Source organism: Crocuta crocuta, unplaced genomic scaffold (genome assembly GCF_008692635.1).
Source record: "Crocuta crocuta isolate KB4526 unplaced genomic scaffold, BGI_CrCroc_1.0 scaffold1073, whole genome shotgun sequence".
In the NCBI taxonomy this organism is placed as follows: Eukaryota; Metazoa; Chordata; class Mammalia; order Carnivora; family Hyaenidae; genus Crocuta; species Crocuta crocuta.
Window position 1 is genome coordinate 59016 of NW_027533098.1, and position 26892 is coordinate 85907.

Sequence of the window (26892 nt, forward strand, 5' to 3'; positions counted from 1 at the left end):
GGGCAGAAGACATGAACAGACACTTCTCCAAAGAGGACATCCAGATGGCCAACAGACACATGAAATGATGCTCAGTGTCCCTCATCATCAGGGAAATACCAACCAAAACCACACTGAGATATCACCTCACGCCGGTCAGAGTGGCTAAAATGAACAAATCAGGAGACTGTAGGATGGCGAGGATGTAGAAAAACGGGCACCCTCCGACACTGTTCGTGGAAATGTAAACTGGTGCAGAACTCTGGAAAACAGTGTGGAGATTCCTCAGAAAATTAACAATAGAACTCCCCTATGACCCAGCAATATCACTGCTAAGAATTTACCTAAGGGATACAGGAGTGCTGATGCATAGGGATACATGTACCCCAATGTTCATAGCAGCACTCCTTTCAACAATAGCCAAATCGTGGAAAGAGCCTAAATGTCCATCAACTGATGAATGGATCAAGAAGATGTGGTTTATCTATACAATACTACATGGCAATGAGAAAGAATGAAATCTGGCCATTTGTAGCAACGTGGATGGAACTCGAAGGTGTTATGCTGAGTGAAATGTCAGGCAGAGAAGGACAGGTACCATATATTTTCACTTATAAGTGGAACAGGAGAAACTTAACAGAGGACCATGGGAGAGAAGAAGGGGAGGAGAGAGAGGGAGGCAAAGCATGAAAGACTCTTGAATACTGAGAAGAAACTGAGGGCTGATGCGAGTAGGGGAGAGGGGAAGGGGGGTGATGGGCATGGAAGAAGGCACTTGGGTTGAGCACTGGGTGTTATATGGAACCCAATTTGACAATAAACTATTAAAAAAAGAGAAAATAATAATAAGGGCAGATGCAAACTCTTCATGTCATGTACAAATGCAGAATTTTCCACAGACCATGTGGAGTGGCTGCTGTGAACATGTTTCTTTTGGCTGATCAGGACACTTAACTACCACAAACATTTGCCAGAAATGCCCACTTGTCAGCCGAGGTACAAAAGCCCTCCTTGCCAATGCTTCTGGGAAAGGTAGACTATAAGCAGAGTTTGGGATCCTTACTTATAGTGAATCCTTTAGGCAATGCACACAATCTCTTTACCATCATGTACTAATCTTTTAGATTCATGCCAAATAACAGACAGGACAGAGATGAAAATGTCCTTGACTGGCATTCTTAGAGCTCTTCCAGGACTAAAGTACCTCAGCCCCAGCTACCTGTCCTCTCATTACCCACATTTTAATGTTTTCATTACCCTTAGAACCACCTGTAATTGGAGCACCCATCTATTTGTTGACTCTCAGGTCCCTTTTACTTCCTCAGGTGAGTCGAGAGCAGGGCTTTGTCTCTCCTGTTGGTGGCCATCTCCCCAATGCCTGGAATATTTCCTGTATGCACACAGCAGGTATCCTGTAAATATTCATTGAACAAAAAAAATGACTTTGAAGATATGGGGGCCAGGCGTAAGCACAAAGCATGGGACTCAAGAATTGGAGGGAGAAAGAGATATCTTTTTTTTTTTTTAATTTATTTCTAGGAGAGAGAGAGAGAGAGAGAGAGAGAGAGAGACAGCGTGAGCAGGGGAGGGTCAGAGAGAGAGGGAGTCACAGACTGAAACAGGCTCCAGGCTCAGAGCTGGCAGTCAGCACAGAGCCCGACGCGGGGCTTGAACCCACGAACCGCGAGATCATGACCTAAGCGAAAGTCGGACGCTTAACCGACTAAGCCACCCAGGCGCCCCGGAAGGAGAAAGAGATATCTTAACTTTTCTTGGATTTAATCCCCCAAATCTAAGTGCAAGAGGCAACCTTCCCTCTCTCAAGCACTCCAAGCAAGAACCTTGGCCCTGCACAGCTACTGACTCACTGGAAACTCCACAGACTCATTGGTCAAGATGCCTGAGGGACACCCCCTGTATTAATAGCCAAGTGGTGTCTGTGAATCCCTCTGCTGCAGAATGAATTCTCACCAGGCCATTGTTGAAGCCCATGAGTTTTATGCCCTCCACTGCAGTGAAGATCCCAGCAAAATGCAGCCATCAGTGGAGTTCTGGCTCTTTGATCACAATCTTGTTAAATTATCAGGACCCAGGAGCAAGTTAGAAACACTTCCTGTGTGACCTCTGGCTTGCACTTGGGATGCCTAAATGCCGGAGAATTCTGGGCAATTGTATCTATGGTCATGGGATAGCAGCCCATCTGGGCTATTGCTTTACAGGTAACCATTTAGCCCTTTACAACAGCTCTATGGTAACTCAAAGTCTTCTTCTTTGTTCCCTATATGCCAAGTTCATCAGGCATTTTTCCAAGAATACGAACTGAGATGCTATGGTTAAGGGCCTAAGTCAAATTATTCAAACTTACTATGTATTATTCTAAAGGAAGTGCTTACTATTCAATGTGGAAAAAACACAAGGCATAAACCAACATTTAAGTTATTCCAATTTTTGTTTTGTTTTACAAAAAGTATAAGAAAATACATTCATAACGCTGTCTGAAAGACTTTGCTATGCATACTCCTTTAGCATGTTGCTGGGAAAGTTGTTGAATAAGTTGATTGTGTTAGCAGCCCCATTCTTTCCTTGCTTCCAAATATCCACACTCTTATCCATGTCATTTGCAATTCTCCTCACTAAAAAGAAGCTGTCTGTCCACCTCCTGAATGAGGACCAACTTTGTGACTCACTTTGTCTGCCAGAATATGTGGAAGTGACAATGTGCCAGTCTCAAGCTTAGCTCCCAAGAGGCATTCTGTTTCCAGTCTCCTTTTGTGCTTCTGCCTTTGTTGTGAGAAAACTATGCCCAGATGAGTCCACTTGTCTTAGGTGGAGAATGCCCAAGTGGAGAAGTACAGAGGTGCCTACTCATCTCTGTAGATACCTACCACCCCCTAGGTCTGTGAGTGAGCTAGCCAGGATGAGTAGGATGCTCACTAATCACACAGACACACAAGCAACGAGCACTTGTTATTATCTGGCATTGAGACTTTCTAGCTGTTTGTTACACAGCAGCATTGTGGCAATAGATAAGAAATACAACAATCAGCCCAGGTAACAACATACATAGAAAATAATAAATTCTCTTACAAAAAATGGAAATCACAACCTGATACTTCTCAAGAGTGAAATAAGATAGTGAGCCCTTAGTAGATAGCATTTTTCTAAAATAACATCATCTATCTCTATGTTTCAGCATAAATCCACTATCATTTAAAAAATATCAATCTTGGTGAAATGAGTAGTCATATTAGGCAAATGAGACAGGCCCTGATGTATCTCTTTCTGATTTTCAAATAATATGGTGATAAAGCAACACAAAGGCGAAAACTGGTAATAGTGCTGAATTGAAAAACCAAACCAACAGAAAAGTCTATGCCAGGTTCTCAACCATCTGCCAGGAACAGAACTGTCAAAGTGGATGAATGAGAAAGTTCTTGAGGAGAATATCACAGACTCAAACCTCTGAAGAGGAAGGGAGGAACCAATTTGAAGGAACCAGGAAGTACTCTCTATCTATCTGGATCTGATTATGTCACTTGGTGGAGCTTCATATCTAGAAGTATGCTGTCCAAAATGGTAGACACTAGCACATGTGACTATTTTACATTTAAATTTTATATTAGTTAAAATGAAATAGAAGTTGAAAATTCACTTCCTCTGATGCACTAGTCACATTTCAAGTGCTCAACAGTCACATATGGCTGGAGACTACTGTACCAGACAGTACAGGTTTTAGAACATCTTCATTACCACAGTGAGTTTCTCTGGAAAGGGCTAGAAGAACAGCCATGACTTCAAGACTTAATCAGTTAACCCAGTGGTCAGAAGGAAGGTCCTACTCTGTGTGAATGCAATTAGGCATAACAAATGGTGCCCATTAACCAATTTTTCAAATTTATACCCTAAGGGGCTAAAGCTTCCAAGGTGAGAATGAGGCCAAAGGACACCAGGGTCACCGTGTTTATAGTCTCACTAGAAAATCACTTTGTGTCTAGGATATATCTTACATAAGGATATGAATAAAACGAAGAGGTGTTATACGAAAAGTATGGAAGCATTGAAAATAAAACTTGAAATATTTGGAAGATATATATCTGGTAGTCAAAAGGCATGAATACATATGTGCTCTGTTTAGAACAAGAACAGGGAGACATAGGGAAAGAAGAGCCTGAGATAAAGACATGGGTAAGTGCTGTTAAAGCTAAGAATAGAATGTTAGGATTTTCAGCCCTAGGCACTGAATTGAAATTTGTACTGAAGACAGAAACAGTAGAATTGACACAGCTGAAAATAATTTAATGATGTAGAATGACTTCTAAAACTTTAATAGGCATACACATCACAGAGGGTTTTTGTTAAAATGCAGATTCTGAGCAAAAGGTCTGGGGTCTGCAGTTCTGAATTTCCCAAATGACAGTGCTGCTGGTGGTCTGGGGACAGGAAAGTGGAAAGGAGAAGGCACACTTATAGAATCTTCCTAAGGGCAAAGGAAGAAGACAAAGTTTTGAAAACAGAAGATTATAGGTAAAGGATAGAAAATGGGTATGAAACAGCTTTATTAGACAAACAGAACAAAAACAAACAGCATACAAGTCAACAAATAGTAGAATTAAACATGAAACAATAAAGAATTATTTTTTAAATATATGTAAAATTTACCATTTACACCATATTTAAGTGACAATTTAGTGGAAAGTACATTCATATTGTTGTGCAACAATTTCCACCATCCATCTACAGAAGATTTTCATCATCTCAGACAGAAAACTCTGTAACTATCAAACACTAATTCCCATTCTCCCCTCTCCTTGGGACCTGGTAACCTCTATTCTACTTTCTAATCTAGGTATCTCTCATAGGTAGAATCATTTAATATTTGTCCTTTTGTGCCAGACTTAGTTCACTTACCATGTTTTCAAAGTTCATCCTTGTTGTTGCCTATATCAGCATTTCACATCTTTTTAAAGCTAAATAATATTCCATTGTATGTATATACTGCGTTTTGTTTATTCATGTGTTGATGCACATTTGGTTTATTTCAGACTTTTGGCTATTGTGAATGATGCTACTGGGAATGTTGGTGTACAACTATCTGTTTGAGTCATTGTTTTTGTTTCTTTTGATATATACCTAGAATTGGAATTACTGGACTGTACAATAATTCTGTATTTGAAAAATAGTCATACTGCTTTCCATGGAGGCTGAACTGTTTTATATTCCACCAGCAATGCATAAGGATTCCAATTACTCTGTAAGTTTGCCAACACTAGTTTCTTTTTCTTTTTCTTTTTAAAATAATAGCCAACGTAGTGTGTGTGAAGTGGTATCTCACTGTGGTTTTGATTTTCATTCCCTTAGTGAATAATAATGTTAAGTATCTTTTCATATGCTTATTGGCTATTTGTATATTTTCTTTGGAGAAATAGTTTGTTCAAGTCCTTTGACTATTTTTAAACTGCTTGATTTTGTTGTTGTTGTTGACTTTTAGGAGTTCTCTATATAATCTGGATATTAACTACCCTTATCAGATATATGGTTTGCAAATATTTTCTCCCATTCCACTGGTTGCATTCTCAGCCTGTTGACTGTGTCCTTTGATGCACAGAAGTCTCTGCTGTAGTCCAATTTATATTTTGTTGTTGTTCTTGTTGCCTGTGCTTTAATGCCATATCCAAGAAATCATTGCCAAATCTATTGTCATGAAGCTGTTCCCATCTTTTCCTAAAAGTTTTATAGTTTTAGCTCTTACATTTATACCTTTGATGCATTTCGAGCTCATTTTTATATCTGGTATTAGCATGCAGCTTCATTCTTTTACATGCGGTTATTCAGTTTCTCAGCACTATTAAGTATCCTGTCCTTTATTCATTAAATTGATTTGCCACATCTGTCAAAATTCATTTGATTATATATATACTTATATACATAATCATGTTATATATAATCACCTTATATATAAACTTTTATATATATGTATATATGTATAAACATATATATATATAAATTTATTTTGGACTTTATTTATTTATATATATTTATATATAAACATATATAATGTTTTTGCTTCCATCATTAAATTTATTCCTAAGTATTTCATTTTTTATGCTACTTTAAATGGAATTGTTTTCTTAATTTCCTTTTTTGAATTTTCATTTTTTAAAATATTTTTATTTATTTCTAGAAGAGAGAGAGACAGCGTGAGCAGGGGAGGGTCAGAGAGAGAGGGAGACACAGACTCCGAAATAGGCTCCAGGCTCTGAGCTGGCAGTCAGCACAGAGCCCGACGCGGGGCTCGAACCCACGAACCGCGAGATCATGACCTAAGCGAAAGTCGGACGCTCAACCAACTAAGCCAACCAGGCGCCCCTTCATTTTTAATATATAGAAATGCAAGTGATTTTTATATGTTGATTTTGAAATCTGCAGTTTTGTTGAATTCATTTTTTATAGCTAACAGGTTAGGCAGAGGTGTTGCATGAAATCTCTAGATTTTCTACATAAAATCATATTTTCTGAACACAAATATACTCCTTTTCCAATTAAAACAGATATAACATAAACAGAAATCCTTGTTACTGATCCTAAGGGAAAAGATTTCAGCTTTTCATAAATGTATAGGACAATGTATTTCACAAATGTATTGGAAGCTTTTCATGTTTGGTCCTTATCATGTGAGGGAATTTCCATCAATTCCTACTTCTTTGCCCATTTTTATAATAAAGGGTGTTCAATTTTGTTAAATGTTTTTTATGTGCACCAATTGAGATAATGTGTTGGGTTTTATTCTTTGTTTTGTTAGTGTTATTTTCCTATGTTGAACCATACTTGAATTCCAGGAATAAGTACCACTTTATCATGGCATATGTTGCTGAATCCCACTTGATAGTAATTTGGGGGGTGGGTGTGGATTTCTGCATTAATACTCATAAGAGGTATTCATCTGTGGTTTTCTTCTAGTGTCCTTTTTCTGGCTTTGGTGTCACTGGCTTCATAGAATGAGCAAGGAAGCATTTTTTTCCTCATCTTTTTTTGGTAAGAATTTGATTTTTTGTGGGTTAATTCTTTATATGTTTTCACTGGGGTAATTTTTCTTTGCATGTTTGGTAAACCACACCAGTGAAGCCATTTGGTCCAGGGCTGGTTTTTTTTTTTTTTTTTTTTGCTTTGTTTTTGTTTGTGAGAGGTTTTTTAGTTACTGATTCAATTGCTACACTAATTAGAAGTCTGTTCTGATTTTCCTTCTTTATAATTCAGTTTTGATAAACTGTATGTCTCTATAAATTTGTCCATTTCATCCAGGTTATCCCATTTGTTGGCATACAATTTTTCATAGTATTTGCTTGTAAATCTTTTTATTTTGTAAAATTGGTACTAATGTTCTCCTTTTCATTCCTGATTTTTGTTATTTGAGTCTTCTCTATTTTTTCTTGGTCTAACTAAAGGTTTGTTCACTTAGTTGATCTTTTCAGAGGACCAAATTTTCATTTCATTGACTTGTCTTACATAGCTTTAGTACTATTTTATCTATCTCTACTCTTTATTAGTTTCTTCCTTATACTAGCTTTCATTTTAATTTACTTTTCTTTTTTTTAGTTCCCTAAGATATAAATTTGGATTCTTCTTTTCAATGTGTATGTCTACATGTATAAATTTCCCTCTTAGCATTGCTTCCTAGCATCTCAAAGTTTTGATATCATTGTAGAACTTTATAATTCTCATTTCAATTTTGCATATATTTGGGATTCTGATGTCTGGTGCATATATATTTATAACCATCAAATCTTGGACATTTGATTCTTATCATCAATATGTGGTGTTCTTCTCTTCTTAGTATAGTCTTTAACCTAAAATCTATTTCATCTCATATTAGTATAGCGACCTCAGCTCCTTTTTGATTACTATATGTATGGAATATACATTTTTATATCCTTTCACTTTAAATTTATTATGTTTTTAGAACTAAAGTGAGTCTTTCATAAATAGCATATAGATGGATCCTGTTTTGTTTTTATCCATTTTCCCAATCTTTAGCTCTTGTGTGAAGAGTATAATCTATTCATATTTTTTATCTATTTATCTATCTATCATCTATCTATCTATCTATCATCTATCTATCTATCATCTACCTATTTATTTATTTTAGAGACAGTGAGTGATGGGGAGGGGGGCAGAAAGAGAGGGAGAGAGAGAAAAAGAGAGAGAGAGCCTTAAACAAGCTCCATATCCAGTGCAGAGCACAATGTGGGGCTTGATCTCATGAGCCTGGGATCATGACCTGAGCTGAAATCAAGAGTTGGATGCTTAACTAACTGAGCCATCCAGGTGCACCAAATCTATTTATATTTAATAGATTAAATTAAACTTTTCTTATTAGTTGCTAAAAAGGAAAGACTTCTTTCTTTGCTGTTTTCTGTATGTTTAATAGATTTTTGTTCCTTCATATTCTCTATCTTTTTCTTCTCTGATTAGTTAACTTTTGTGAGATATTTTGATTCTCTTCTCATTTTCTTTATGTATATTCCTTATATTTAAGTTTACTTATTTATTTTGAGAGAAAGAGCACCCATGAGCGGGTATGGGGGGAGAGAGAAGGTGAGAGAGAATCCCAAGCAGACTCCATGCTGTTAGTGCAGAGCCCAATGTGGGGCTTGATCTCATGAACTATGAGATCATGTCCTGAGCTGAAATCAAGAGTCAGATGCACTTAACTGACTGAGCCACACAGGTGCCCCTCTTTTACCTATATTCTACAGATATTTTCTTTTTGATTACCCTGGTGATTATATAGGACAGCCTAACATAATAATCTAATATGAATTAACATAAACTTGACTTTAACCACATATAAAATCTCTACTCAATTTGCTTTGCACTACCTTATGTTACTGATATTACAAATTGCATCTTTATACATTATGTACCTAAAAACATAGCTTTATAATTATTTTTAAACTTGTGTCTTTTCAATAACAGAGAAAGTACAGTTATAAAAATAGTAATACTTATTTCATTTACTTTTATTGGATATCTTCTTATTTATCTTCATATACCTTCAGTTACTGTCTACCATCCTTTCATTTCAAATTGAAGACACCCTTTAGCCTTTCTTGAGGGGCAGGCCTAGTGGTAATAAAATCTTTCAGCTTTTTTTTACCTGGGTATTTATTAATTCCTCCTCCTGAAGGGCAGTTTTCTCAGATTTAGAATTTGCTCTTTATAGGTTTTATCTTTCAACAATTCAAATATTTAATCATTCCACTGCCTTCTAGAAAAAAAATGGCCAATAATCTTTTTTGGGGTTCCCCTTTTTAGGGTGAGTCACTTCACTTTTGATGATTTAAAGATTATGTCTATGTGATGTTTCATGTTCGATTACATGTGTCTTTGTGTGGGTCTCTTTGTTTTTGTCCTACTTTGAGGTCGTTGAGCTTCTTGGATTTGTAGATTCATGTTTTTCATCAACTTCAGGGATTTTTTTCGCTAATATTTCTTCAAATTATTTTTTAACACCTTTCTTACTCTCAACTCTTGGTGCACCTGATGGTTTTGTTAATTTTTCTTTGGTCACTTTTGTTTCTCTTCTACTACATGATTTTAATTGTCCTGTCTTCAAATTTGCTTATTCTTTCTTCTGGCTGTTTAAATCTGGTGAAAATGCCTCTAGTGAATACTTCAATTACTCTGTTATACAGCTTCAGAATTTGTTTGGTTCCTTTGATAATTTCTATCTATTTACTGCATTCTGTTCATTTTATTCATATATCATTTTCTCAATTCCCTTTGGTTTCTTTGTCCATGTTTTTCCTCAGCTCTTTCAGCATAGTTAAGAGAGACAATTTAGTCTTCATCTAGTAAGTCCTATGTTTTGGTATACTTAAAGATTGTTTTGTCAATTTATTATTTTTCCTTTGAATGAGTCATGTTTCATTTTTTCTTTGTATGTCTTGTGATATTTTTTTCTTGAAAATTGGGCAGTTGACTATTACAATGTTACAACTCTGACAATGAAGTGTTTTTCTCTCTCTGTTGTTCATTTTTAGAAAGGCTTTAATAATTCATTTATTTTGAAGTACTTCTAATAATTTAAAGAAACTTTTCTTTGTCAGTATAATCAGCAAAGCCTTTGTTCTATTAGTTCGTGTTCAGCTAATGTTTCAACAGAGATGTCTTTGAATGATAAGAGCTAAAATAAACAAACAAAAACCCAAGCAAACAAATAAATAAAAAGAGAGAACAGCCACCTCTTCCTATCTTTGTAGACTGGCTCCATCCTGGAACATTCTTTCACTACTTAGCTAGGATGGCTCTGAGTTTAGGGATCAGCCAAAGTAAAAACTTAAAGTCTTCTCAGGACTTTTCTGAGAATATGTTTTGCCAGAGTATATGCATAGTTTTCTTAATTCTGAATACCTAATTTTAAAAACTGTTTATTTTTGAGAGAGAGAGAGACATAGTGCAAGCAGGGGAGGCACAGAGAGAGAGGGAAACAAAGAATCTGAAGTAGGCTTCAGGCTCTGAGCTGTCACCACGGAACCCAATGCAGGGCTCAAATTCATGAACCACGAGATCATGACCTCATGATCAAAGTTGGATGCTTAACCAACTGAGCCACCAGGCATCCCTAACTGCTTCTGAATAACACAATTTCTCAGAATCTTACTTCAGCTTCTTCTTTCAGCCTTCCACAATCTATTTTATATTTCTACCCTGAGTCTCTTGTCATAGACATCCATGGGCTTATAGACATGTTGTAGCCTTTATGACCAGAACATGACTTTTTTCCTGCCTGTATTTTGAGTTATGCAAAATAAAGATGAGCATCTTGTTTCAGTCCTTCAGGTATCTTCCAGACAGTTTAGAACATATGTACACAAAAATTTACAAACAAGGCCACATCTGTGCCCTCCAGTCCAAGGGAAGAAACTAGTAACTAGGCCCCTACCTCTCCCTGCACCAGGAAGGGAATGGGGGAAATGACAGGTAAAAATATCACAAAACTTTCCAACTCTTTTGAATATAGTTTTTTTATTTGGCATTTGGTTGGTTTCCGCAAACTTTAGAATATTTTTCAGAGCTCCTCTAAGTTGTTTCAGACAGCTTTTGCTTGTTTTTGATATTTCTGTAGAGAAACAAGAGCTGGAGATTTCTTAGTCTGCTATTTTGTTAATGTCACTCCCCAATAAAGAAATCTTTAAAGATAAGAGAAGAAGGTGTTTATAAAGATAAAACAGAAGTTAATAAACAAAATTTTGATATAAGATCAAAAGCTAGCTCCTTAAAATATAAAGAAAATAAATATTTCTTCATGATACTGAACAAAAAAAATGAAAAGGGGAATATAACAATGTGTTCTAGGGGGCAAAGCATATGTACATGCTAATTAATTAGAAGGTCCAGATAAAAAAGAAAATTTTCCTGAAAAACATGAATTTTCATGATTGATGCAAGAAGAAAGCCTAGAGAGACCTATAAGTACAGCAGAAATTGAAGCCATGTGTGCCAGGGTAGAAGATGACATTTAAGATCATACTGAAAGTACTATACAATTATAGAAAGCTTTTCATATGACCTGTTTATTTATAAGTAATTTTTAAAAGTACTTACAGGATATACTAACCTTTTTCGGAATAGATATTTACTATATAATATAATCTGTTACAGAACATACTAAAAGAGAGAAATCTTGTTTCATATTATGTCAAAACATACCTGAAATATAAAGACGGATATAATCTATTGATATATTTAACAGAATCTATATGGTATATATCACAAATGTGTGAGAAGTGCCCCAAATTACCACCTCACCATTGGACAATTTACTAAGGAATTTCAGTGAATTGGCTTATGGTTCTTAGAAGCTTCAGTTAAGTCATCGATCTTAATAAGAGTCAGAATAATGAGAGAGGAGGAATTAATCTGGGAATAGATTTCTTGGGACAGCTTCCAGCCATCTTTCTGGGAGATTAACTCCTTCAGTTGGGACTCCAGGAGGAATAGTGCCTGTTTCACACTTGGGACAAATAGAATAGTTTTGAGGTAGCAGAATAGAGGAAACTGAATAAGAAATCGATTGTCACACTAGGAATGCAGGCATATTTTCTTAGGATCACACATGAGCTATTTGGAAAAATAGGAAGAGCCAACCATCTTGGATCCTCTACAACAGGCCTGCTCAGATGGCAGAGAGATAGAAGCTGACAATGAAAGATAGATTCCTAGAGCTGAGAAAAGAGTTCCAAGGGACTCCATGGAATAGAAACATACCCTACCTTTCTACTCCCTAAAACTTCAGTGCTGGCCAAGAGACCAGCTGGAGAAAGATGCCTCATGGTGGGAAGCTCTGAGAAGTGTTAATTTTCAGTATCTTCTAAGTCCCTAGAGTATGAAGCTACAAGAAAATGGTGTTAGTTCAAGTAAAATTTTTCTTACTTATTTTCTCTCTAACCCCTGAATCCTCATACTGGGAGGAGTCATATATGTATTGTCAACCTGGGTGGTGGGGTGAGGGTGGGGTATAGAAAAGTAAAATCAGAGAAGCTGAAAAGTCAACTATTCTTCCTTTGCCATTACAGGCTTCTAGTCTAAAATAGGCCTAGGTTGTGAAAAGGGAAAATAATAATGCTAAATATGAATTAGTATTAAACACTGACTTCAGAATTGTTGTGTAACATAAAGATAGAAAAGAACTATTACTAAACCATTGGCAGAAAACCATAATATCTGCCCAAATTTTTACCCAAGGTGAAGAAGTTTCATACCTCAATGAACAATGTATAAGGGGATAGTGGGTGACAAACAAAACTGCATTATGACTAGATCACAAGTTATGCTTAAAGCCAGTAAACTGTTTGTCTAAGGAATTCTAAAAAAATTATAGCAATATATTTACCGATATCTCTCTTCATGTGAGGGAAAGAAAAGCAAAAATAAACTATTGGGACTACACCAAAATATAAAGCTTTTGCACAGCAAAGGAAACCATCAACAAGACACAAAGGCAACCTAGTGACTTAAAGAGGACATTTGCAAACAATATATCTGATAAGGGATTAATCTTGAAGCTGTATATAAAGAACACAACTCAACATCAAAATATCAATCTGATTAAAACATTTGGAGAGAACCTGAATAGACATTTCTCTAAACACATACAGATAGCTAATAGAAATACCAAAAAAATCACTAATTATCAAGAAAAACATCAATCTATCATCCATCAATCATCAAAACCACAATGAGCTATCACCTCACACTAGGCAATGGCAAATATTAAAAAGATAAGAAAAACAGCTGTTGGCAAGGAGGTGGAGAAAAGGGACACCCCCAAGCAGTATTGGTAGGAATGTAAATTGGTGCAACCACTGTGGAAAACAGTATGGAGGTTCCTCAAAAAAATTAAAAATAGAAATCCCATATGGTTCAATAATTACACTATGAACACTTATTTGCCACCCCCCCATGAAAACTCTTATTCAGAAAGATAGATGCACTCCCATGTCTATAACAGAATTATTTACAACACTGAAGATATGGAAGCAACCTGTATTCATTGACAGTTGACTAGATAAAGAAAATGTGATACATAAACACACACAACAGAATATTACTCAGCCATAAAAAGAAATGAAATCTTGCCATTTGCAACAACATGGATGAAATTACAAGGTATTTTGCTAAGTGAAGTCAGACAGAAAAAGAAAAATACTGTAAGCTTTCACTTCTATGTATAATATAACCAAACAAGCAAGCAAACAATAAATAAACAGATTCATAAATACAACGAACAAACTGGTGGTTGCCAGAAGGGAGAGGGTGGGGGGATGGGTGAAATACATAAAGAGAATCAAGAGGTACAAACTTCTAGTAATAAAATAAGTCACAGAGTGAAAGCACAGGGAGTATAGTCAAACATATTATGACATTGCATAGTGACAGATGATAACTACACATATCATGGTAAGCTTGAGTAATGTATAGAATGGTTGAATTAACATGTTGCATAGCTGAAACTAGGAAAACATTCTATGTCAATTATATTTCAATCAAAAAATTGTAGGGGCACCTGGGTGGCTAGGTCGGTTAAACATCCGACTTCGGCTCAGATCATGATCTCATGGTCGGTGGGTTGGAGCCCCTCTACGGGTTCTGTGCTAACAGCCAGCTCAGAGCCTGGAGACTGTTTCATATTCTGTGTCTCCCTCTCTCTCTGACCCTCCCCTGCTCACGCTGTCTATCTCTCTCTCTTTTTCTCTCAGAAAAAAAAAACACATTAAAAAAATTGTAAATTAGCCATGGACAAAACAAATGTAATGATTTTTAAGGAGTATTGCCCACCATGAGTAAAAAGGATTTATATGAGGAATTCAAGGATGAATCAAGGTAGAGAATTTATTACATCTCAATTACAGTTTAAGTTAGAAAAATGAGGGGCGCCTGAGTGGCTTAGTCGGTTAAGCGTCTGACTTTCGCTTAGGTCATGATCTCGCAGTTCGTGGGTTCCAGCTCCACGTCGGGCTCTGTGCTGACTGCCAGCTCAGAGCCTGGAGCCTGTTTCAGAGTCTGTGTCTCCCTCTCTCTCTGACCCTCCCCTGCTCACGCTGTCTCTCTCTCTCTCTCTCTCCTAGAAATAAATAAAAAAAAAATATTAAAAAAATTAAAAAAATAAATTAGAAAAATGAGCAAATAGAGAGTGAATTAATAAATCTATTTTTACTTGTGATATGTAAAGAAAAAGTAATCTAGGGTCAGAGGGTAGTTATCTGATTCATAATTAGTTGTTGAATATAAATTCCATAATTTGTGATATCTGTGTTATTCAACTCATGGCATAGTTCCCAGAAATTAACTGATAGTATACATATATGTGTGTGTGCATATATATATTTGAGAGAGAGAAACAGAGCTCTCATCGGGGAGGAGCAAAGAGAGACAGAGGCACACAATCTGAAGTAGGCTTCAGGCTCTGAGCTGTCAGCACAGAACCCGACGCGGGGCTTGAACTCATGACCTGATAGATCATGAGCTGAAGTTGGATGCCCAACCAACTAAGCTACCCAGATGCTCCAATAAATATATTTTTAATGGAAGTAAAAGAATGAGTTATAACTACCTTAAACTGAAAACGCAAATCATCTTCCATAGTGGGATCAAGAAGCAGTCTTCTTATAACAAAGGATTAGGAAATCTTGTACACTATTATCCCTACTGTGTTTCATTTTCTGAAAATTGAAATCAATGCAATAAAATAGGAAATAGAAATAAAAGTAAAACTAATGAAAATGAACATAAAAAATCATCGTTATAAGCATTATGATTGTGAGACTAAAAATCTCAAGATTATTAACTAAACTGATAGCCTAGATGGATATGATACTGGATAAATGCCTAAACAAAGAGAACTATAAATAAATAGAATATAGCTTTCCCACATATCAGTAAAATTCAGTTGAAAAAATAACATTCCTAACAGTATCACACATAAAAAATAGGAATAACCTTACCAATATATGAGTGGGCATTCTGCAGAAAATGACAAAACTCTGCTACAAGCCATGAATGAAGACATGAATGAATGCAGAAAACTCAGTTATGTAGGAAAGATTGAATACAGTACAGCACTTGTTTAAAGTAATGTTTCATGAGAATAATTCCAACCAACAATTTCAAACTGTATTTTTTAGAATTTGCTAAAATAAATGATTGTTGACATGGAAGAATAAACTGGTAAGTATCAAAACAAATAGTTGACCATTTGAGAAGAAAAAATTGTAAAGCTGCCTCACACCATATACCAAGATAAATTCTGATGGATTAAGAATCTATATGGAAAATATAAAAAGTACTACAGGAAGAAGAATTAGAATTTAAATTTAATTCTCATACAAATCTCATACAATTCTCATACAATATTTTTTTCCACTCAGGGTTATAGTAGGTTTGGAGGATGGAACAATAAATAAGACAGAAACCGTTCTTTTTCAGAGAATTTATATTCTCATAGGTGGTTTCCCCACCATCATGGATAATTACAAAAAGTCAATAAATAAGAGAAGCAATAAAACAACAAGATGATGTTAGATCTGAATAAGTGCTATATACAAATAAAACAAAGGAATAGACAATCAAAGCAGGATTCTCCTTGTAGAGGTGACAGTTGACGTGTCTTAACTAAACTGCTAGCCTGGATGTATATGATTAATTATATAATGATATAATTACTCTATGATGCTAAAACATGAATATCTACAAGTAAGGTATTACATCCAGCAAAGAGAATGTGTAAAGGCCTTAAGACAGGAACATCTTCATCCTTGAGATTTCTGAAGAGTAGAAGGAAGATCTGCATACTGGAGGCATGATAAAGAGTGAGTAGAAGAGTCAAAGAGTGAGTAACATCCATGTCAGGAGTTCTCTTCGCAAATTAGAAGATGAGGAGGTTTCTATGGTTTTTGCTTGCTTGCTTTTTTATTTTATTTAGTGTTTATTTTTGAGATGCTTGGGGGAAAGAAGGAGGGACAGAGAGACAGGGAGACAGTGGATCAGTGTGGGCTCTGCACTTACAGCAGACAGCCCGATGTGGGGCTCAAACTTATGAACCATGAGATCATGACCTGAGCTGAAGTCGGACGCTTAACTGACTGAGCCACTCAGGCACCCTGAGGTTTCTGTGTTGTTAATTAAAGTATGAGGTGATGTCATTAAATGAGAATGGTGGGGATGACTGAAGTGAAGATGTGAAAGGATCCTTAAAACAGGGGAAGAATAGATGGAGCATTAGAAGGATATACAATTTTATGAGTTTGAATTGAAAATGAAACAAGTGATTTTCTACTGGTTTGAGGGATGAAGTAAATAGGTTATTTACAGCAGCCAAATAATGATAAAGTCTGAAGCAGGTGTCACAACCCTAAATATGTAATTTATTGCTGATATGAGTAAAAATTGCCATAGTCCCTTTTTTGGAAGCAATTCATCAATACATTATTTACTTACATAAAAGTAATTGGGAAACAGTGACAAAACATGAGTATGGGAATTAAGTACACCTACACTCAAATCATGTAAGCTGTATTAGTTCTGTGAGCTTAGGTCTTTTCTGGCAGAAAAAGATGTCTGATCAGAACCAGTATAGAAAATACAGTTTTGGAAAAAGATGGCAGCCAAACCAATTAGATGACTTAATTTTAATCTTGTGAAATAAGTTGTAGCTTCATCTTAACATTGCATTCAACCTCTTAATTATAAAAATGGCAACTTTAACAATTTTAAGCATTTTTAATAACAAGTGGAAATGTTACAATGTATTTTCCAACACATTTTGCAATAAGTTTTTCGGGTAGAATATTGCTATACTGTTTTGATGAAGATGACCCAACCTTAGATTCTCAGGTGCTTTTTGAAGCAAATCAAATACTATTTTGTGAACCCATTACCAATTCCTAGAAGGAGAAAAAAAGGTCCAAAGACAAAATGCATGGCCTGAAGAAAATATCATGCACAAAATGTACTCTCTAGTGCAGGGTGAGATATTTAATGACATAGGATGATAAGTTGAATGGAAAAGAAACATGGGAAGACCAGAGAGGGATAACGACTCTGCCTTCTCACAGGCAGCAAAAAACTTGAGCCCAGCACCAAAGAAAACAGAAAAACTGTGACAGGAACAGGACCAAGATCTACAACTATCTTAGCCAAGATCTTCCTAGTTTCTGAAAAGGTTTGGCCATGCAAAGGGAATTTCAAAGAGCCCCAGTTTCATTTTAGGATGGTATATATCCTCTGTCTAGAGCATTCTGTCACATCACATGGTGACTTAGACATGTTCACAAAGCTCAGTTCATCGTTTTATTCAGGTGAGCTCAAGCCAATAAACTCAAGCTAGTGTTAGCCCATGTTTCAAATTCAAGGGGCTGTAAGAGTCATTGAAAAAATAGCTCACGATTTATAATGACATTTTATCATTACAAGAACATGATTACTCTCAAGTATCTGCGCGAGCAGTCAATGACCACTTTTGCAGAGTCGTCAGAGTTATGGATTAATTATTTCCCAGAATAAGACTGAGATGACGTAAACCCATGTCATAGACAGCTCATCCACAGCCAGAGATCTTCATCTATGCTTGATAAAGCAAAAGCTCTTATTGATCCTGAACTTCAGTGGCTAGATATGAACAGCAATAGGAGCCTAGAGGAGTTAAATGGTGATTGACCTACCAGCGTATGCTACTGTGGTATAGCTGGGTATAGACCACTCCCCATCTCCAGTGGGGAGATAAATTCAGCCTTAATGTCTCAGGGATAGAGCCAGGACAACTAGTATCTTAGGCATATAGCCAGTAAGAATGAAATCCTTATTGGGATGGACCTTCAAAAGCAGCACCTTTAAAGCAGGAGATAAATAATAATCCTAGCACTCCATGAACCTTCAGGGGAGTTCAATTCACTAAAGTCCTCAGCTGCACCAGACCTCATGCAGGCTCATATCATGGTACTTAGTACCAAAAAGATATAATGTGTCATTGGGGTTTTATACACTGGCCCATCCTTGGTTTGCCATGTCACCAACATGATTCAGTGAGCACATCAGTAGAAAGAGAGCAAAGGGAAGTTAGGGTTTAGGGCCAAAAGGAAGATAAAGGTTTTCCTTCCAATGTAAGCACTCCCAGTGTTTTTAACCCAAAACACAATACTGATACTGTGTGTGTGTGTGTGTGTGTGTGTGTGTGTGTGTGTGAAATAGAATATATATAAATGGTACTTTACTTTGCAGGGAATACATAGAATATGTATATACATGAATTCAATAACATTATTTTGAAATACTAATATGTGCTTTCTGTCCAAAAATTCAAGTTAAACTTCAAATTCAAATTAATTTCTATAGCTATGTGTGATTTTTAAATCTAAAGGAAAATTTCAGGATTAGCCAAATTTCAAAAGGAATCAGATGGCACAGTGTAGCTGTTAAGCATATGAAGAATGTGGCAGTCTGTTGTTTAGAGATTTTCTTTCTGACAGCTTGTCCAGGTTCATAAAGATCTGAAGAATTGTTTCAAAAATATGAGGTTCTAAATAAAGATCTAAGGAGTATATTGAGACTAATTTGAATAAAAACAACTATTTATTTAGAAATCCATTTACTGATTTAAGAGGTTGTTTGAGATTTATAATGGATGTAAATATGACTAGAGAATTTTTAAAGTTATTGTACCAAGTTTATTATTAAAAACTTTCCATGGGCTTATTATATAATTACTTAACTTTTATACCTAAATTTACAGACAGAGTATTAGCTAAAGTTATAGTTTTATTCTCTTGGCTTTTCTTATTCTTGCATGTTTTGGGATGTTAAATCCAACACTTTCAAATGGAGCCTGGAAATTTATTACAGTTATTTCATTCATATCATATCATTCTGTCTGCTGTGGTCTGAATGCTTAAGTTCCCAACAAAACACATATGTTGAAATCCTATCCCCAAAGGTGGTGGTATTAGGAAGTGGGGGCTTAAGTCATGAGGGTGGACCCTTCATGAATGGGATTAGTGTTCTTATAAAAGAGATCCCACAGAGCTCCTTTCCCCCTTTCACCAGGTGAGGACATTACTATCAACAGGAAGTGGGCCTTCCCCATACACCGGCACCTTCTTCCTGGATCTAGTCTCCAGAAATGTGAGAAATAAATATCTGTTGTTTGTAAGCCATCCAGTTTATGGTATTTTGTTAGAGCAGCCAGATAGGCACTCTCCTAACAGTTACAGATTCGAAGGAGGCATACTAAATTTTCTACCTCTGGTAAGAAAATAAAGAACACAAAAATAAAAATGGAGAGAACCCAAATAACAAGTTTTGTTTAAAAAGCCAAGCCAAGGCTTAATTTTTATTGCTATTTGCTTCTTTTTGCTCTTCCTCCTACCAAACACACATACACTTGTTCTATTCATTTTGGCAGGAGGTAGGGCAGGCAAATGAGGGACGTGACTCTTCATTTTATGCTCACATGGTTTCTGGGTAATCTTTCATACAACTGATGTATTTCTCAGAACCTCCAGAGTTTTATATCAATTTTTTTTTCATTTCCAGGCAAAAGTACAAAAGGCTTAAAATGTCCCAGAGAAATATCAACCTGAAACATCAATTATTATAGTAATACCCTAGCTTGGTTGACATACACCATTTTTTTCTCCTTAGAGTAAAAAAAAAACGTCTGACTTTTGCTAAAATTCTGACTCCTATTCCATGTATTGTTGTTTTGAAAAAGTCACTCAACATTTTCTACTTAAGGCAATGTTAAATAATGCTTTCCCTCATTTGAAGCATGGAAAGTCAGTGGTGTAGACATAAATGTACATTGTTATGATTTCACTTAGATCTGTTGGAGTCTTAGTAAAAGGCCTATAGTCTCACAATATTTTATGATAACTATGTTGTTCAAGATATCCACCCTCACCCTACTCAAAACTGTGGTCACTCCTAGAAGATCTCAAAGGCATTTCAAGGCCAGGAGATAAAGAAAGACACAGGCGCATGCACCCACACCCACACACACAATTACTCTAAAACAAAACAAAATAAATATCATTGAAAAATCAGCACAAGAGACAAAAGATTTTTAAGGTAACCATTTAGCAAGGGTTATATTCACAATAATTAGCCACCAACAGTGGTGGAGCATCATGGGAAGTTCTGGTGGTTTCCAGGGCAACCAGGGAAGCCCAGAGCCTCCTCAGGGTTCCAGGCAGCAGTCTGGTTTCCTGATTCAAGTGATTTCATTATGAGACCTGGTGAGATGAATCTCATCAGGGAGCCTCTCATTTAGTCATTCCCATAAATATCGGTGACACTACCTCATAAAGCTCTGAGGAGACTATACCATATAACAGCAAAACTAGACAGTTTTTTTCACCTCGGCAAACAGCTTTGGGACAACTTTATTGAAAGTCTCTGCAGTGTCAGAGCAATATTCATTACAGACCTTTGTGGCTATGATATAGGAAATCCGTCCTCAGGGAATCTGTGTTCTCAGATACAGCAACGCGATTATTTAAAATCAATCTAAGGAGATGGTTTTTCCCTTGCGTGATGACTATTTATAGTAACAGTAATGCCCCAAATCTTATATTTGTAAGGTTTGTGTATGTGTGCAAATCTCAGTGTTCTGTGGATGTCTCCTAATTAATCTGAGGACATGGCCTCACTGCTTACAATCATCTCAAGTGAGAAATTCAATGCCAATGCACCATGCAACTGTGAAATTGGCCCTGAAAAGGCAGACAGACCTGAGCCCGTACAGCACCGTCCCATCAGGGTGAAGGCGGATCATGCGGTTTTTCACTGTCACTCCATGCACAAATGACTTTTTGTCATTTAAGAAATATGTGTCAGGCACCCATAGCTGGTCAGCCACTCGATTGTCAAGCGTGAGGTTGAGAGGGATCCCAGAATAGGCAAGCCTTTTATCTCTCCAATATTGTTGAAAATACATGGTTAAGGTGTAATCCTGGGGGGAAAAAAGAAAAGAAAAAAAATTAGTTTGTTCTCAGCCACAGGCATATTTCCTCCATGACTGGTCAAATTCAGATTGGAATCCAGGAGAAATGGGTATTATTTTCAGGCAGGGTTGGAAGCAGTGGTTGCTTTCTTGTAAATGCAAATATTAGGTTTAATAGGTATAAATCATGCTAATAAATCCTCTGTTTTAGAAAAAAATCTGTTTTATTTCGGCAAGAACCAGACTAGACAAATTGGCATTTAAACAATAAGCCACAAAGACATAAAGGGCCAAAAATAATTTTTAAAAAATTATCATAAAATCAGGTTGCTGGCAGAACCCTGGGCCCTCTCCTATGTCCTCCATCTCCCACCAGGCATACATGTGTCTTTCCCACCTATGGCAGAGGAGCTCTGTCCACAAACTCTCTCTGCAACACTTTCCTCGCTTGCCCTTCAGAAAAGCTATAAATACAAACCCTCTGTAAACATACCTTGGAGACCCAATGACCTATGGGAGGTCTTTATGCCTTATTCTCTTTTCCTTCCAGAACACCATTTCTATACTAACTAAGCCATATCATCACCTTGAGATGATGATATACTCGTCTGGGGAAAATGGGAGCCTGTAGCTAAAGCTGGATGTGGGAGAAGGCAAGTGAACCATGGTGTAATCCTCACAGGCTTGCCAACAAAATAAGCATATATCTAGACAGAGGATCTTATTTTTTGGTTTATTTGTTTGTTTTGGGATTTCTTCTACAAAGTAGTTAATGCAGTAAGAAAGAAAGAAATCAGGCTGAGCATGAAAATTCTATTTTTAAATTTCTATTCTTTTTGGCAATCATTATTCAAGTCTACAATGATCAAGTCTGAACATTTGGTAATATTCATGGGACATCCTGAACTACACTATATAAGAACCCAAGCTGAAAACCCCACTACATAAGTATCAAAACTCTCTAACCAGGGAAGGAAAAAACACTGTTACATACAGGAGTTTCTGAATCCACATACTTACAGATAGCTGCAAACATCCTGACTTAGTGGGCAGTGAGAGGCAGGATTGCAAATCAATTGAAGAATCTATCTAGACACAGGTCTTATGACATCCTATGCAATACTCATTTTACTGACTCACTGGACAGTTCTCAGTGCTTGCTAATCTAACAATGCCTACTTGTCACTGATCTCAAGAGTGTTAGAACATAGAAGCCTCTGAAATGTCGAACACATCTGGATGTTCTTCTCCAGGTGCTCAAAGGCAAGGAGGTAACAAAATCATTACATGCTAAATAAGTATAAACAGAATAAGTTTTAAGCTATAAGGGTCATAAAAAATCAGACGAGGGTGGAAACAAGAAAATTCAAATGGACTGAGGAGTCTTCATAGAGGTTTCATCTACAAGTTGAAGGAGAGATACTATTTCAGTAGATGAGAAGACACACAGAGGGATTTTTTCCCAGGCACTTATACAGGCAGAGCTCTGTCCCTGTCATTACCTGTGTGAACTGTTCCCCACCCCACGACCCATCCTTACAGAGCAGGTAGCATTAAATAAAGGTCTTGGTTAGCCAGATATTGGATAGAGGACATGAAAAAATCATATGAGGATGTTGCTTTTATTGCATGATGAGATGCAATGAATAAGTATCCTTGAGGAGCACAGTTTTGCTGGAACTTAGGGTTCAAGAGGGGAAAAGGACAGAGTGGTGGGCAAGGCAGAATTCTGTGGCAGTGACCAGAGATGGAAAAACTTAAGTGCCAGCTCCATAGCCAATGAAAGACATTGAAGGCTTCAAGTAGCAAGTGACACAACCAAGTGTATTTATCATGTCTTTTATTTTCTGTTTTCTCATGCTTTAACATCTGGACCTGGCTGGCTTTGGAGGGACTGCTCTCCCTCCTCCCAGGGCTAACCAATTCTTAGACCTAGCAAACAACTCTAGTAAGCTCTAAACTCCAAATACAAATCAACCAATCCAGAAATCACACTCCAAGTGCCAGAGCTCACACCCCAAGTGCCTTCTCTATAGGGCTTTCTCTATGTCCAAGTATCAGGAAACTATGGACAGTTTAGACCTCAGGGCCCACTGTAATTATTGAAACTAGCCAATCCTAAACCTGCTTATCCAGCCTCCCCCATGCCCATTCCTTCCCATGGAAACCACCATAAAGGGTCTTGTTCATGGATTCATTTCTTCCCTGTGACAGACCCTGGTGCTTCCTTGTCATCCTCACATCCTCTGCCAATGGATGGTGTGCTCCCTTCTCTTGGGGTCTCTGAATAACAAACTATCTTTTCAAAGGCAGCTCTCTCCCGATGTGTTGTGCCTGCCATACCTAAATAATAATACAACCCATTTTAAACACAAAATCATGGATCAGGAAGATCCGTTGTGACTAAATGGGTGGAAAGTGGTTGGTGGTGGGTGATAATAAGGGAGAACAGGTGGAAAAGGGGTACAGGTTAGGGAAATCCTAAAAGATCACAGATAATAGGCTTGATGTAAATGGACCCACAAAAAGTGCAATCACATACCCTGCATTATCAGAAATTATGGTTAATGTAGGTTATACATTTTTAACTGAAATATGCTAAGTTTTGGTGGCATGATAAAATGGAAATAAATCAGCAGTTGCAACTAAAGGATTTTCACTTTGAATATAATGCTCCAAATTACATTCTTATTGAAATAGAAGTGTTTCACTTGCTTCTCTCTTTGGTTTCTAAGCCCACATCCTACGCCTGAGTCATGAAGTCTAGCACTTCTCTGAGTTTCCTTCCAATTGGCATTCACATGGGTTGCCATGAGGATGGAGGAAATGTGTCAGTTTGCCCTGCGAACTCAGTTGTCATTCAGAGTCATCAAACTTGGGCTCTGAGTCTTGTGCTGTTCTCCACACCACCAGCAACACCTCTCAATTTTGGTCTTGGGTGTTTGCTGAGGTGAGTTGAGTGGATTAGGGTTGGGGAGAGCTTAGGTCATAGAGGAGAAAACTAGTATTTAAATTCAAACCTGCTGCATCAGCTGTGCTTTCTAAAGCAATGACATCATTACATCAGTGGGGACACTAGTCAGTATCCCACTTCTTTCTCCTGTACAGACTGGCAAAGGAAAGGTGACAGCAAGTCCAAGCCTTCTTTTGCTCTCTTATGCAGTTGGGGGCAGCTAATAGAAGATTTTAGTGTTCAGTGGGCCATGGTACTGACTCCTGTGCCATGCAGTGGTGAACATCATGCACAATCATGTCAGCAGTAGTTAATATGCTCTGATCCCTTGGTATGTGCTAGGCCTTATGCTAGCATCATCTCATTTAAACACAAAGCAGGGATTATCAGTATTCTTATTATCATCCCCCATCAGTGAAAAAAATGTTTTAGTGAGCTCAAGTAATTTGCTTCCTTTCCCCCATGCCCCAATAAACAGGAATAACTGGGGGAAATTGGATTTGAATTTGAGGCTACCTTCCTCCAGGGTGTGACTGTCAACCTCAAAACAAAGCTCTAAGGGACAGGAGCTAAATAGTTCTGCATAATACACTGAAATGAGCTTGGTGGGAGGATAGTCAACAAAGATACCTTGGTGAATGGAGAATCAAGTCATGTAAGATAATGTAGCTTTTGAGGGGAATAAGAACTGTGGCACCACTAAAGCCCCCCATCCTTGCAAATATTTAGCACAGCTGCTATGTAGACAAATGCTTTGTGGAACTTTCTTGTCTTCAGAGAATCCCAGGCAAGTTGATATTTTCCACATTCAGAGGTTCCCAGGGTCTTCATGAGCTCTCCTTGCCTTCTTCCTGGAGCGGTCACCTCTAAACGTGGTGCAGCTGAGACGGGGTGCCTCAAGGGAGATGAAAGGGGACAGAGCAGAGGCCTTGATGCAGGGCTTTTGGGGGCCCCAAGAATATTGGAAGTAGAACCAGGCAGTATTGATGAGTCTGATACTGGTGGTGGATGTCAGCCTCCTGGGCCTCTGCAGAGTTCACTGTGTCCCTGATTTTCATCTTTCCTGCTCTGGCCATGTGATCCACCTGAGCACAGGGAGGAGTCTTCACTCACACTGAGAAGAAATCTCAGACACCAAAAGTTTCTGCTAGGGTAAGAGGAAATTGTGATGGTCTCTTCCTTTCCCACCTCTGCCCTTTGCAGGGGAAACTAAATCTACAGAGAGACATTAGGGAGGAGTGGGTGTGAAGAGGGGATTAGGGAGGAGTGGAATGTAGGGAGAAGCTGACATTAGAAGATATGGGGGTCAGAGATCAGAGTGAGAGCCACACCCAGGGTGAGGGAAATCAAGAGTCTGGAGGAGAAAGGCTCATTAGAGTGGTGGGCTTCTGGGTGGAGAGGGGCAGCAGGGAGCAGCCAGGCTCAGTGAAGAATACAGAGGAATGAGGTGAAAGAAGGAGTGGGGCATGGGGAGAAGAGGAGACTAGGAAGAGCAGGCTCATGAAAGTAGTGGGTATCCAGGAAAGGTGGGACACAGGGGACCATTAAGCAAGGCTTTTCACCATACAGTGTGATGGGCACAGGCTCCAGAAACCTCACCTTGGGAGGATGGGCTTAAATAGATTAGCACACAGTAGGAAGAGACAGCCTGTGTCCTGGAACTGATCGTTGGCGGAGGCACAACCAGCCATATCAGCACATCTAGACAGCGCATGCTGGCAGAAGGAGGAGGGGGTAATGGCCAAGAGGCATCAAGACTTACAGAAATAGCTGCCAATGGAGTGAGCCGCATGACAGGGCCCTGTGTCCAGGAGACACAGAATCTCCTCAGCTGTGAGGTCTTCATGGATTGAGAGGAATAGTCTTCACTCCTAGCGCTGCCCAAAATTCTTCAGAACTAGGCTCACAAAGTTCCTTCTGGATATAATTTGGTATCACCTGATTTTAGAAGACTGTGTTTTGGGTGGTGGCTAAGATTTGCAGTACTTTGAACATTTATAAAACATTCCTCCTATAAATTAATTAATGGACATATTAGGTGTGTGTACATGGATAGTGACACCATCCTTTGTTAAGGGACCTTTCAACAGTCCTAAGTACCCTGAGAACATTGGGTTTCTGGTTTAGGTGCAGATCCTGGAATGAGGCTGGCACCAGATAATTGGGAGGCTATAAAGAAAGGCACTGATTTCCTGGCATTCAGATCCCTTAGCTGCCAGCACCTCCTACCACCTCTGCTTCTCCATTTGCTCAGTAGTCCAGCCCCAAATCCTTACCAGGGAGGCAGCTGGAAACCCTTGTAGAGCAGCAATCCTTGACCTCCTAGGTTAGCTTAGCCACTTCTCCACTAGTGGAGACTCAGTGCTGTTCTATATCTAGTCACAAATGGCCTGAAGAATGTGTGTGTGTGTGTGTGTGTGTGTGTGTGTGTGTGTGTGTGTGCCCCGGGCCCAGGCTCCCCCGCTGA

General features: G+C 37.8%; 1 protein-coding gene across 1 annotated transcript in view; it reads right to left on the reverse strand.

The window, feature by feature from the left end:
* GABRB3 (gamma-aminobutyric acid type A receptor subunit beta3) overlaps window positions 1-26892 on the reverse strand; it is a 238917-nt gene that overhangs the window by 50293 nt on the left and 161732 nt on the right. The window contains exon 2 of the mRNA XM_077746210.1: window positions 21261-21481. Coding sequence (XP_077602336.1) covers window positions 21261-21481 — 221 coding nt within the window. The remainder of the gene's footprint in view (window positions 1-21260; window positions 21482-26892) is intronic.